This window comes from Labeo rohita, chromosome 13, assembly GCF_022985175.1.
Source record: "Labeo rohita strain BAU-BD-2019 chromosome 13, IGBB_LRoh.1.0, whole genome shotgun sequence".
In the NCBI taxonomy this organism is placed as follows: domain Eukaryota; kingdom Metazoa; phylum Chordata; class Actinopteri; order Cypriniformes; family Cyprinidae; genus Labeo; species Labeo rohita.
Window position 1 is genome coordinate 22,022,748 of NC_066881.1, and position 13,088 is coordinate 22,035,835.

The 13,088-nt window shown below is 35.7% G+C and overlaps 3 protein-coding genes across 4 annotated transcripts; 1 reads left to right on the forward strand and 2 right to left on the reverse strand.

The window, feature by feature from the left end:
* Nucleotides 1–155: 155 nt before the first annotated feature.
* Nucleotides 156–6,401, reverse strand: zdhhc16a (zinc finger DHHC-type palmitoyltransferase 16a). 2 transcript variants are annotated; one of them, XM_051126198.1, is made up of 11 exons: nucleotides 6,250–6,401; nucleotides 4,801–5,037; nucleotides 4,522–4,716; nucleotides 4,339–4,427; nucleotides 4,188–4,216; nucleotides 2,384–2,517; nucleotides 1,970–2,074; nucleotides 1,506–1,582; nucleotides 1,292–1,415; nucleotides 1,114–1,184; nucleotides 156–1,025 (listed from the first exon to the last, which is right to left on the reverse strand). In XM_051126198.1, the coding sequence occupies exons 2-11, from the start codon at nucleotides 5,026–5,028 to the stop codon at nucleotides 923–925; spliced, it is 1,155 nt and encodes a 384-aa protein (XP_050982155.1). In that variant the 5' UTR covers nucleotides 5,029–5,037; nucleotides 6,250–6,401; the 3' UTR covers nucleotides 156–922. The 2 variants fall into 2 exon arrangements, with proteins under 2 accessions (XP_050982155.1, XP_050982156.1); XM_051126199.1 differs by lacking the exon at nucleotides 1,970–2,074.
* A 610-nt stretch (nucleotides 6,402–7,011) lies between these two features.
* On the forward strand, nucleotides 7,012–8,432 carry mettl18 (methyltransferase like 18). Its single transcript, XM_051126201.1, has 2 exons — nucleotides 7,012–7,166; nucleotides 7,359–8,432. The coding sequence occupies exons 1-2, from the start codon at nucleotides 7,065–7,067 to the stop codon at nucleotides 8,223–8,225; spliced, it is 969 nt and encodes a 322-aa protein (XP_050982158.1). The 5' UTR covers nucleotides 7,012–7,064; the 3' UTR covers nucleotides 8,226–8,432.
* Nucleotide 8,433: 1 nt separating this feature from the next.
* Nucleotides 8,434–11,730, reverse strand: pgam1a (phosphoglycerate mutase 1a). Its single transcript, XM_051126202.1, has 4 exons — nucleotides 11,468–11,730; nucleotides 10,588–10,862; nucleotides 9,808–9,988; nucleotides 8,434–8,959 (listed from the first exon to the last, which is right to left on the reverse strand). Exons 1-4 carry the CDS (start codon nucleotides 11,613–11,615, stop codon nucleotides 8,790–8,792), a joined length of 774 nt encoding a protein of 257 aa, XP_050982159.1. The 5' UTR covers nucleotides 11,616–11,730; the 3' UTR covers nucleotides 8,434–8,789.
* Nucleotides 11,731–13,088: the final 1,358 nt, after the last annotated feature.

Here is a 13,088-nt window from a genome sequence, read left to right on the forward strand (position 1 = left end):
GGTACAAAAAAAAAAAAAAATTGATGGTACACTGCCATCTAAAGGCAGTAATATATGTAATGTACAGTGACGCATTTATAGATGTCTAAACTAAGAAAAACTAAAGCTAAAACTAAAAAACCTAAACTGTAAGATGATGAAACAACAAATGCTGCTAAAAACCAAAACATTTATTTAACATGTAATAAAATTCTCAGCAAGTTTCTTCAGATGTGGTTGACTTGGAAATGAAGTATTGGATTTCAGTGCATTTAAATAATGATATTGTGATATAAATAAGTTAAAAATCATATTTACATAATCAAACATTAAGCCCCACATGGCTACAAACTGAGCTTTAAAGTTCACCCAAAAATGAAAATACTGTCATCATTTACTCACCCTCAAGTTGTTCCAAACCTTTTTCTTTCACAAAAGATGATATATTTTTGGTAACCAAACAGTTGCCAGTAGCCACTGACTTCCATAGTATTTTTTTTCCATACTATGTAACTCAATAACTACCATTAACTGTTTGGTTACCAATATTCCTCAAAATATCTTTTGTGTTCAACAGAAAAAAAGAAACTTATACAGGTTTGGAACAACTTGGTGAGTAAATCATGAAAGTATTTTCATTTTTGGATGAACTATCCCTTTAAAAACACTATCTTCCATAGATCACACAGACAACTGTCATAGACGTCATTACAAAATATTGATAGAAACATCCAAAATATGCATGGTATTTTTTTGGAAAGCAGCCCTTTCACTTGGCCAGAAAGAGCAAAAGTCATCCAGTGAGATCAGTCTAAATCTGGACTCTGCAGACTCCCATTTTCCCAGGCCTCTGGTTCTGCATTCAGCCTTGGCACAGCAGGTGAAACTCACCCTGATGAGCATGTTGGTCATCGCCAACTAAGACAGTCAAGTCTTTAATGTCTCAGACTGGCATCATGTCTTTTTTAAAAGGGTAAATGTCCCATGTCAGTCCGTCACCATATGGTGTGTGTCCAGAGGGTAGGAGAACACGTGTCAGCCAATGACTGTGAAGACAATTACAAGAATTTACATTAAAATCACAGCTTACAGACTGCAGAATAGGATGTAAAATTCATAATCACATCATTTCACCTTCTCTTTTCTACACCAAAGAACACCTTCCAGTTGTTTAGTTTACCATAACTGAAAGGATTTCGATAGACCTTTAAAAAGAGAGGAAAAGGTTAAATCAGATAAAGAAAGAATGACAAATCCCTATGTAAACAGTTAGTCAAGATTTTGATTTTGAATAGCCTGAATACACTCTTACCCTTCCACGTTTCGCCAACCGTTTGGCCTCTTTGTTGTTTATATGGCGTTCAATGCTGGTTTCTCCACGTGTGATAAGTACAGCGTGCCACAATGTGAGACCTCCTAAGGCGACTGCCACTGTGCTGATGGAAAAAGAGCAAACATAACAAAAGATGTGAGTCTACAGAAATAGTCAAACCAGTATTGGGCCCGCAGTGAAAGAACAGATGTACCTTGTGAGGACCCACATGTAGATAACACTCTTGTGAAACATTCTGTCTTTGTAGGTGTATGGAGGTTGCGAAACCTCCTGTGTTGGTTGAAGCATCAGAAAAGAAAAAATATTTTATATTATTCAAAATATAAAGCATAATGACCACCAAGGCTGCATGTATTCATTCAAAATACAGTAAAACAGTCCTATTTACAACAGCTGTTTTCTATTGTATTATAATTTAAAACTGAAATTTATTCCTGTGATGGCAAAGCTGAATTTTCAGCAGCCATTTCTCCAGTCGTGTCACATGATCATTCAGAAATCATTCTAATATGCTGATTTGGTTCTTAAGAAACATTTCTTATTATCATCAAGCTAAATGGAAATTCTAGTACACCAGATTGTACCAAGCAGAGCTTAAAAAGTCTAAAGTTCATCAGCTCTAAAGCTAATGACAGCAGGAAAAACGACTTGAGCCACCTGTACTCCCTTCCCAGCCACGCCTTCTGACGGAACAATGCCGATGAGCAACCCAATCCCTGTCACCGGAACGCCCTGTTTCTCCGCTTCCAAGTGTCTGAATTGCTATGGAATGGCAGAGAGACAGCTGGCAGTTAAGACATGCCCACTACACCAGACTTTAAGAACAGAAAGAGAAAAGGAGAGACACAACCATTCAGAAAAAAATGAGATAAACAGTATCTTAAGAGGGAAAAAACTCTTCATTCATTAGAATAAGTACAGAAAAAAAATACACCCACTGAGGTGTTTCCAAGAGTTGGGAGCAAGTGAAAGAATCAAAATGTTATGATACTAAGACAAAGTAATATTGAATGGAAAAGAGCAAAGACAAAGACAAAACAACAAATGCTTCAAAAATAAACAAAGCCTTACGTCTATGGCATTGTATGCGTCGATAAACAAATAGCGACCGCTGATGCTACAATACATGCAGCCCAAAGTCAAAAAGAGACAAAAGGAAAAGAAGTAACGATGATTGTAATGGCCAACACAGTTGTTAAGCCAAGCTGAATATAAATAATTAAGGAGTCAACTACACAGAAGTGGAAAAAGCTTAAATGCATTTGGGTTGTTAAAGGAATAACTCACCTATTTTAAGTTCAATTCTATCTAAATTCAATTTAAATGTAAATTTGATTGTCACTTATTCATATTCATGTCATTCCAAACCTTTACTACTTTTTTCCCCCCTGTGAAACACTCAAGGGAAATTGCAAAGCAGCAATGCCTGTCCATTTCAGTATTTTTCCCATAGGAGTTTTTATAAAGTCTCCGAACAGCAACAAAGTGGTTCATATTAGAAATTTTGATTTGAAGCAAAAAGGTATTTAAAAATCAGACAAAAATACAATAATAGAAGAACTTAAAAGTGCTAAAGGGATAGTTCTGTTAAACATAAAAGAAGATATATTGAAAAATGTGAGTAACCAAAAAAGTTCTGTTTTCATTGACTTCCATACTATTTTTTCCCCATTCTTTCATGTTCAACAGAAGGGAGAATTTTTTGGGTGAACTGTACCTTTAAAGGTTTTAATTCCAATTCCAATTCTAATTCACAATTCTGAACTACAACATGACGAACTGTGAATAACAATCATAACAAAAAGCAATGGATAAATATAAAACTACTGATTTAAAGATGTTGAATATGTATATAGAGACAATATATTTCATGTTCACTGCAAAATGAATACATATACAAAAATTTAAGTAGTTTGAGAGTGTCATTTGTCATTTGCAGTGCTTCATGGGAGCGTGGGGGCTGAAGTGTTCTTTTGGGCCAATCTGTTTGTTCAGTTTCTCTGATTAATAGGGATTTTTTTTTTTTCAGAATCATGGGTAAAGTAGTTTTTCACAAGGAATTCTGTTGGTAAACATGATTATTTAAAAATAAGTAGAAATAATGTGAGCTGATGGCTTTAACAAAAGCATATGCCAACAGTGTACAACCTCATAGCTCACAGTTGGTTGTTTTTAAAGCTTTATAGGTTATAATTTAAAAAACTGTTGAACTCTATTCTGGAAACTGTTGTCAGTTATTTCAATGGAATTATAATGAATAAATGCAATACAGCTTGGGAATATATAGGTTTGCAACAACATGAGTGTGAATAAATATTGACAAATTTGTGACCCTGGACCACAAAACCAATTATATGGGTCAATTTTTTGAAACTGAGATCTATACATCATCTGAAAGTTGAATAAATAAGCTTTCTCTTGATGTATGGTTTGTTAGGATAGGACAATATTTGCAAGATACAAGTATTTAAAAATCTGGAACCTGAGGGTGCAAAAAAATCTAAATATTGAGAAAATCACCTTTAAAGTTGTCCAAATGAAGTCCTTAGCAATGCATATTACTAATCAAAAATTAAGTTTTGATATATTTACAGTAGGATCCATCTTCATGGAACATGATCTTTACTTAATATCCTTATTATTTTTGGCATAAAGGAAAAATCGATAATTTTGACCCATACAACGTATTGTTGGCTATTGCTACAAATATACCCGTGCTGTTTATGACTGGGTTTGCGGTCCAGGGTCACAACTGTACATTTTTGGCTAAACTATTCCTTTAAACTGAATGTTTAACAGTGTAAAAACATAATATAAGACCAAATTGGTAAACTTTTTCCAGAAGATGTACAATATGCTGATTTAAAAAGGATACGGCAATGATGATCCATTTTCAGAATACAGCTGTAGAGAAAGATACAGGTATGTTTAGATACATGGGAGTTTCTTACAATAATAGTATACAATGCAGCTGACACTGAGTCACCAGTTAAATGTTTAGACAGAGAAAACTGTGTCTTTCTTACGTTTTACAAATGCCACAGTGATGACTTCGTGCTGGTTTAGGAATGACACACTTTTTACAGAACGACACAAATGGAACATCGTTTTTCATCTGAATGCAATGTGAGGAAAGAAAGAGAAACTGTTAGGTCATGAATGACACTTAACACATCCATCAGCTCTACTGGATCTAAGGGGTGCCGAACCTTTGGAGGATATCCAGGAGGAGTGTTTGTGGCTTTGTAGTAATGGAAGACTATCATGACCAAGTTCCAATGCCCGTAACAAATGTGCCACATCATCCAGCCCGGAGAGTACGTATAGAGGACCAGCGGAAGAAGGCAGAAGTAAGCGATGAAAACCACAGAACTGGTAAGAGCTACTACTAAAAATACAAAAACCTAGAGAAAAGAAAAAGCAAAGGGTAAGAGAAACAAACAGACATTGTAACAAAATAACATGATTATGAGAAATAAAATGTGTACCATTCCAAACCAGCGTGTGACAACCTCCACCATCCAAAACACTGGTTCAAGGATGCAGTCCAGCACCACTTCAGAGTTAGTGAGTGAGTTAAAATAAAGGGATTTGAAGATCAGTTTGATGTAGCTCACAGGCTGCCTCAGTCTTCTGGGCATGTGACTGCGACCGTGCCTGCCACACCCACGCAGGCATCGCAGCAGCAGGTGCATGACAGAAGAGCAGGGACGCATGTTCAGCCCCTGTAAAGACAAGATCTTATCTTTTAGATAATCTGTTCGAACATCCTGAATATCGGCACAAGCAAGTTCCTCTGAAATTTGCTCACTGACAGTTCCCCTCGTGTTGAACCCGTAAGCCAATTAGATTAACCAAGTATCCATCTAAGCAGTTGGTGTGGACTGATCCAAACTAATAATGCAAGCATGGTTTAGTTTTCTGATACCCCTCAATTATCTAACATAATACAAATATACAGAAGTATGTTCAGCATACTTTACATGATTGCACTGACACAATGCACCTAAAACACCCCGCCCTTTTAAGTTTACGTAGGTTTTGGAAAAAAATAAAACAAAACAAAACAGGGATGGTTAGGCTAGTGACTAAAGTGTCTTTCTGTCGATTTGTAGTTGGAATCAAACCATTCTTACTAGAAGAATTTCAAACGTCACATAAAAAATCATTGGATGTGACTTAAGATTAAAATATGCATAACACAGATCTGGGTTGATGAAGAGAAACTTTGTTATTTAAAATTTACTAAGGCCATAAAATCAGTGGCAAGCCAGTTTTAAAACAATGAATTTATTAATCATACAGGTGTGTCCCGGTTAGAATTCTAAATATTCTTAGTACAGCATGCCCAGACACTGTAAAATTCATACATGTTTACTATGGATCTGGGTGTTCTACATTCCGATCACACTAGTGAATGTGGAAGGAACACCACCCGTATGATTGAAATGTTTTTAAAGACATTTTAAAAAGACATGTTAATGTTTTTAGTGGATAATAGACACTGTGAGATTTGGATTGAAATGGTCAACATCATACACCATCCCCCCCATGTCATAAACAGACTATAATCTCGGAGACAGATTGTAAGTCTGTGTCTCTAAAATTATTATTAAGAAAAAAAATGCACAGATAGTGTCAAGTACATTGGTCAAAATATAATATCTGCAATATATACACCTGTCTATCTATCTATCTATCTATCTATCTATCTATCTATCTATCTAATACGCACACATACATACATACATACATACATAGATACATACATATACATACACATAGATATGTATATTATATATATTTCTCTGTATACCGTTCAGTGATAAAACAAAGGTACAGTGATGTTTAGTACCTCGACCTGACTAAATCAAACAGCAAAAGCTAAACATCAAAAAGCACAGCATGGCAGAAATGTATACAGTCGGTTGTCTTACCTGCCCAAGACCTTCTCCTAAAACTGGGATAAAATCAACTCATTATAACGCCGAAAGGTTTTTCTTTCGGGACAGACGGAGACAAATAAATGGACGGAGTAGTTACTATCCCTTTGATTTCATCTACTGTCTGTCTGACTGACGCTCAGAGATGTGAGCTGTCACGCTGGGAATTCTGGGAAGTGGAGTTTAAGTGGAAAACGGAAACATTATATGGGAATATTTTTATAATCTATATTTTTTTATTAATAATCAAAATTACGTTACACTATGTGGTATTTATTGATTAAACGTATTTCAGTTCGATTTGTTCATAGGATTTAAATCAAACTGCAGCAAAGAATTGTGGGAATTGCAGTTTGATTCATGTCCAAGTCATTTTCGCGAATCGGTTCTTTCGAACGCTTCCTTTCAAAGGAACGACTCAAAAACAATTCAGTGAGTCTTTCATCAGATATAGTCTTATTATTAATAGCCTTTTAGCGGATTTGTTCAAATCTGCTCCAAAAAGGCATTTTACGTGCTGCTTACGTGTTACATGTATGTAGTTAAATTTAATCCCAGCTCGTTGCAGTCATGAATAATCACTTCATAAAAACTAATAAAACATTTATTTATTTAAAACACAGCTATAAATTGCATTCAATGTGTTTTTGTAAAAAGCTGTTTAAATACCTCAGATCTATTTCTAAACCTGTTTAACTGATTCATGGAAAAGATCCGACTCGAAAGCTTCGTTCCAAATCAGGATTCGAACAACGATAGCAGACGTTCACACGTGCTAAGGCACTACGAGGGTAGAAATAATATAAGACATGGCATTCAGTTTTAACTTCGATATTCCTTTACAGACAGACGAAACAAACGATAAAGAAAACAAAGACGACAAAGCAAAAGATGTGGATCTTAAGTGCTCGGTAAGGGAATATATCATTAGCTTTTTAAAACCTGCTAATGCTGCAATACAGCACGCTGTAAACTTTAGGACTGAATAATTTTCCATATTAACAGTGGGTGTAGTTAAAACGCTAACGTTAATCAAAAAGTAAGTTGTGATCGCATCTGTCAAAATCAAATGCACATTGTGTTTTTTTTTTTTTTTTTTATAGGAATCCAGTTCAACCGTATCAAAGAATATTAAGGATGCTGTGGAGCACCAACCTTTGTTGGATCCACTGTCCCAAATTGATAACTGGGTGCCTGAGACTATCACTATAGGTGCCCTGCCTGCCCTTCTCTATCTCAATGAATCAGTGTTTGAGAAGACCGCTTCTGAACTAGAGGACAGTGAGGAGATACTGTCCAAAACACTGAATCAAAACTCTGACCTCATCTCTGGAGTCTATGAGGGTGGACTTAAGATATGGGAATGCACTTACGATCTTCTTGAGTACGTTGATGACGAAGGTGAGACCTTTACTGGAAAAAGAGTGTTAGACTTGGGCTGTGGAGCAGGTCTACTTGGCATACTTGCATTAAAGAGAGGAGCCACAAAAGTGGACTTCCAGGATTATAACAGCACTGTGATAGAGCAATTAACAATACCAAATGTGTTTCTCAATTGTGAAGAAGATGATAAGAACGATGAGAAAAATGACAGCCCACCGTCCAAGAGGAAAGCCCTGAATGCATCAGAGAAATTAGTAGATCGTTGTGGTTTCTTCTCAGGCGACTGGAACTCTTTTCTCGGACTTGTGCGAAATAAAACCCCATCGCTGAAATATGACATTATATTCACATCAGAAACCATATACAACACAGACTACTACTCTTCACTGCATAATGTGTTTAATGACCTGCTTGATGAGAATGGTATTGTTTATTTGGCAACCAAATCTCACTATTTTGGAGTAGGAGGTGGCCTTCATCTGTTTGAGAAGTTTGTGGAGCAGAATAACGTATTTCAAATCAGATATTTGAAGGATGTGGAACAAGGCCTGAAGAGACATGTTATATCATTGACGTTCAAAAAGTGATTGATAAGTATTAATGTGCCTATGCTAGTATGATAATGGATGCCCATTTCTTTTAGGCCACATGGATTGGCTATGAAATCATAAATTATGTTTGGTGTAAATAACTAATGCTAAAACAGCATTAGTTAAGATTTGTTACTTAAATTCAGCAGTCAATCTGCATAAAGCACTGCAAAACCATCTTCAAATAAACAATAATTGACACAAGTTTACATTTACCAGCATACATCTCAACATTGGTTTAATGTGAAAAGAAATGTATTTGGGGATGCATACATTGACAACACTTGACCAAACATATTCTTCAAAATAAAGTGGAGACAAAGTTAATTATGGAATGAATTACATAGACAAATCCAAACAAAAATGTGTGGTCCTAAACTGTTTAACTAATAAATACTCACAACCATTCCAAAATTCTAACATTTCAAGCTGGTTACATATAGGTCCCATTTTTTTAAACTTGTATATACTTATTCTATAGAGCTCTGTCTCATTGATGTTTAATACGGAAGTCTTGTTTAAAGTAATTCAGTGCTGATGTATAATTTAAAAGTATATACTCTATTTCTTGGCTTTGCCCTGTGCTGCCACAGCCTCCATGGCTTTGCGAACAGTTTCCTCGTCTCCAAGGAACTGCATGGGCTTGATGGGTTTCAGGTTCTTGTCCAGCTCGTAAAGAATAGGGATGCCTGTGGGCAGATTCAGCTCCATGATGGCCTCCTCAGACATACCTGTGAGTGAGGAAACAAACTATAAGACTATGGAAGAAATGAAATCTAAATAATTTGGGGTGACCTCACAAGTCATTTATTTATTTTCACATTTAAGTAATTTGTTTTTGCATTTTTACCATTTTTTTTTTTTTTTAAATATGTCCAAATATTTTTTTATTAATTTATTGTTTTAATTTTAGTTACTTTAGTAAAAGTTGAAATAAATGAAAACGAGATATACCTTGGCAAAAAAAAATAAAAATAAAATAATATATATTTTTTTAAATATATATTTTATATCAGGTAATGTTTCTTACAAATAACAATTTTTTAATGGTTTTAGTTTTAGTAAACCATCATAAGCCTGCCTATTGTTTAAAATGCTGGTATAGACAGTGTTGCTAAGTCTGTGGTTTTCCCGTGGAATTGGGCTACTTTAACATTGTTGCTGCGTTTTTTTTTTTTTTTTATGTCCACGGGTTAAAGCAACCCCAAAAACATGATATTTGTCCCCTGGAATGCGAATTTAACCAGGGGAACCCCGCCAAATGCCATTTTTAACAGGGGACCCCCCCCACCTCGAAACACGATTGGACTAGTTTTGGGCTAGTTTTGAGTAGCAGTTGGGTGGGTTTTGTTGTGAAAACCTGGCAACCCTGGGTATAGACTCCAGCATCCCCACAACCCTAGAACAGGCAGTTTGGAAAATGGAAGGATTTTCATGCAACATTTATACACAATCTTTTTTAAAGATTTTATCTTTTTAAAGATTTTGACTTTTCCAAACCTGGAAATCATATTTAAAAGATTTCAAAAATAGTGGGAACCTTAAATAATGGATTGAAATGATACTGTGGGATAATTACCTTCTAAGTGTTTCACAATGCCTCTCAAACTGTTTCCATGAGCAGCAATCAACACTCTCTTTCCCTCCTTGATTTGAGGCACAATCTCCTCATTCCAGAAGGGTAGCGCCCGTGCAATAGTGTCCTTCAGACTCTCACAAGAAGGCAGTTGGTCCTCGGTTAAATCAGCATAACGTCTGTCCTGTAGGAAGACCAGATATCCCACAAAACATAAAATTGGAGCATTGTAATAATGCTGCTCGTTCAGTCTAATTGAAATTCTTGACTTGTTTGTTTGTTCCAGATCATAGGAAAACCAGAGAACTGGAATGTTATCAACATTTGTAAGCGGTTTCCTATACAAATAAGGATTGACCTTTGTTTTCTGAGTCTTTGCACTGATTAACTACTTGGACGTCAATTTCAGTGCGTAGCATCAGCGTGCTGCAACACGTAACTGAAAATTTGGTCTTAAGACTCATGAGTTGGGATAAAATACATGTTAAAATGACTCGTAATACAGGACACAAGAATGCAGATAATAAAAAAAGTTGATAGGCATGCTGTCATTGGGCAATATCATCCATTCACAAAGCTCAAAACTAAGCACATCCTCTAGAGCGGCAGCTATCGGACACCATGTGCATTTATACACTTATGAGTTGTTGTTTCTTATGTATTTTGAGACTCTATGGAATCTAAAGAAGAGGAAGTGACTAATTATGATGACAAATACATCTAAAATATGCATTTGGGTTTAGAGTACATTTCATAATAAAAGAAAGATGCTGAAGTCCCCACCTTGCTAATGATGCTGTAAAAGTCATGATCTTCATCCATAGTTGGTGGAGGGATGTCATAGGAGCGCCTCCAAATCTTAACCTGGGCTTCACCATGCTTGGCCGCAGTCTCGGCCTTGTTTAACCCAGTGAGACCACCATAATGGCGTTCGTTCAGGCGCCAGGTCCTGTGCACAGGCAGCCACATCTGATCAATACTGTCCAAAACAATCCATAACGTCCGGATGGCCCTCTTCAGCACCGAGGTATAACAAATGTCAAACTCAAACCCTGCATCTGCAAAGACACAGTATAGACTTAATATGGAACAGCATAGTACATCATATTTTTCTTATTATTAAAATATTATTTAATACAGCTAGCCCTAATACGGAATTAAAAACTATACAAATTAATATTACATCATTTATTTGTAAAAAAAAAAAATAGAATATTAAAAGTAATTATTAAAATATTTTAATTTATAATATATACACAAAACTGTTTTAATTGCGTCAAAAATTCACTTTACTGATTGGGAAATTCAGCACGTGAATAAAATCACGTTCTGTGTAGCACGTTCGCCATCAGATAGGCCCCGCCCTCAACCCGTCAGTAAAAGGCAAACCGCCATCTTATTGGTTCAGAGCGTACACACGTCATGTCGGAGGCGGGGCTGTGCTGGGGATGCACAGTCTTCTGAAAGTCATTTTAATTTTCCGGTTTGATTTTTCTTATTTAAAACATAAAATTCTCAATGCAAACATTAATAACACAAAGCGGATAAAGGGATACTCAATTTAGACAAAATGTACATGTCTTTTCAACAAATCTAGATCTAATCTTTTGATATACTTAGGACGGCAGATGTACAACGCTGTAAAATATAATATTATACAAACCTTTTAAAGCTTGACCGCCTTTCTTTGCCTCCTGAGCCCCTGTCTCGCTCAGGTCCGCGTCGAACCAACCACAGAAGCGATTTTCCTGGTTCCAGCAGCTCTCGCCATGGCGAATGAGAACCAGCTTGTATGCAGCCATTTCAGACATTCACAAAGACAAGGTAGCAGCTACAGACAGCACGGTGTGCTCTGAGATCGAACAGGTTGTTAGGCTCTGTGAAGAGTACTGTGAAAAAGACCCTCCTCTCATACGAGTCCGCAATGAATGACGTTCCGACCTCCCCATCTCAGCGCTCAACCAATCAAAGCCTCGGAACGATGCGCAACTATGTGAAACTGCAAACACGACACGGAAAAAACCGTGTCCTTCCTGTAACGGCTTTGCATATTTTATATTAAACCTCCTGTAGCATTTTTCCGGTTTAAAATATTTTAGCATTAATAAGGATGAATAATATATATATATTATGTTTCATAGTTTATCGACCCTACCAGACATATGCAGTATTATAAATCATTAATCTAAGGGAGGATTGTAACTTCCCGTTAGAGTTCATTGGGTGTATCTTGGAGACGAGGTTCTGGAGAGCCAATCAAAAGTTAGTTATGTAGGTGTGGGCGGAGTTTAGCGTGGAATCTTTTGAAGTCTGAACTGAACATGTTGTTAAGGCTATGAATGAAACAAATGAAAGTAGTAATTATTAATCTCAAGTATTTTTAAAGTAACTATTAATGTTTAGAATTTAACTTGAGCTCATTTTTCGAATGTAACGTTACCTAAATGCAGATCTGGCCATAATCTGATGACCATAAATGACTCATAATTACTCATCATGAGTAAGTTAGATGTAAAACTGTGTGGCAAACACAGGTTTCCATCTACTTGATTTTATTCCAGTGGGTATTTCTCATGGTTGGTTCTTTTTGAAAATCACAGTTTCTGTAAGAACTCATACCTAAAAGCCCTGCCTACTGTACAAAAAGCTATTAAACATTTCCACTGTTATTTTCCAGGAATAAAAACTACAGTGAAGCCTTCCATTAAACTAAAGACCTTGCCTTGCTTACTTTAGTCTACATACTGAAGATTTTTGCTGCACATTACTCTAACCCTGAGTATACTCTTATACAGCAGCCAATAACTTTACTTGGATGGAAACAAAACAACAAACATTACAGTATATTTTAAACAAAATAAGAAATAGAAAAAGGCTTTTTTAAATTATTTCTACTGTTTTAACGTTTTCTTTACTTCGTCTTTTCTTTTTTAACTACATCTTCTGTATTTCTATTACACTACCAGTCAAAAGTAAAAAAAAAAAAAAAAAACATTAAAAAGGTTTTTAATGTTCTAAAGACATCTCTTCTGCTCACCAAGCCTGCATTTATTTGATCCAAAATACAGCAAATGCAGTAATACTGTAAAATATTTTTTTCACAATAAAAATATGGGATAATACAGATTAACACTTTTATTTTTATTTAGCGAGGATGCTTTATAAAGACATTTATAATGTTACAAAAGATTTCTATTTCAGATTAACTTTCTATTAATCCAAAAAACTTGAAAAAAATTCTATTCAGCTGTGTTCAACAATAGTAACAGTAATGATGCTAAAAT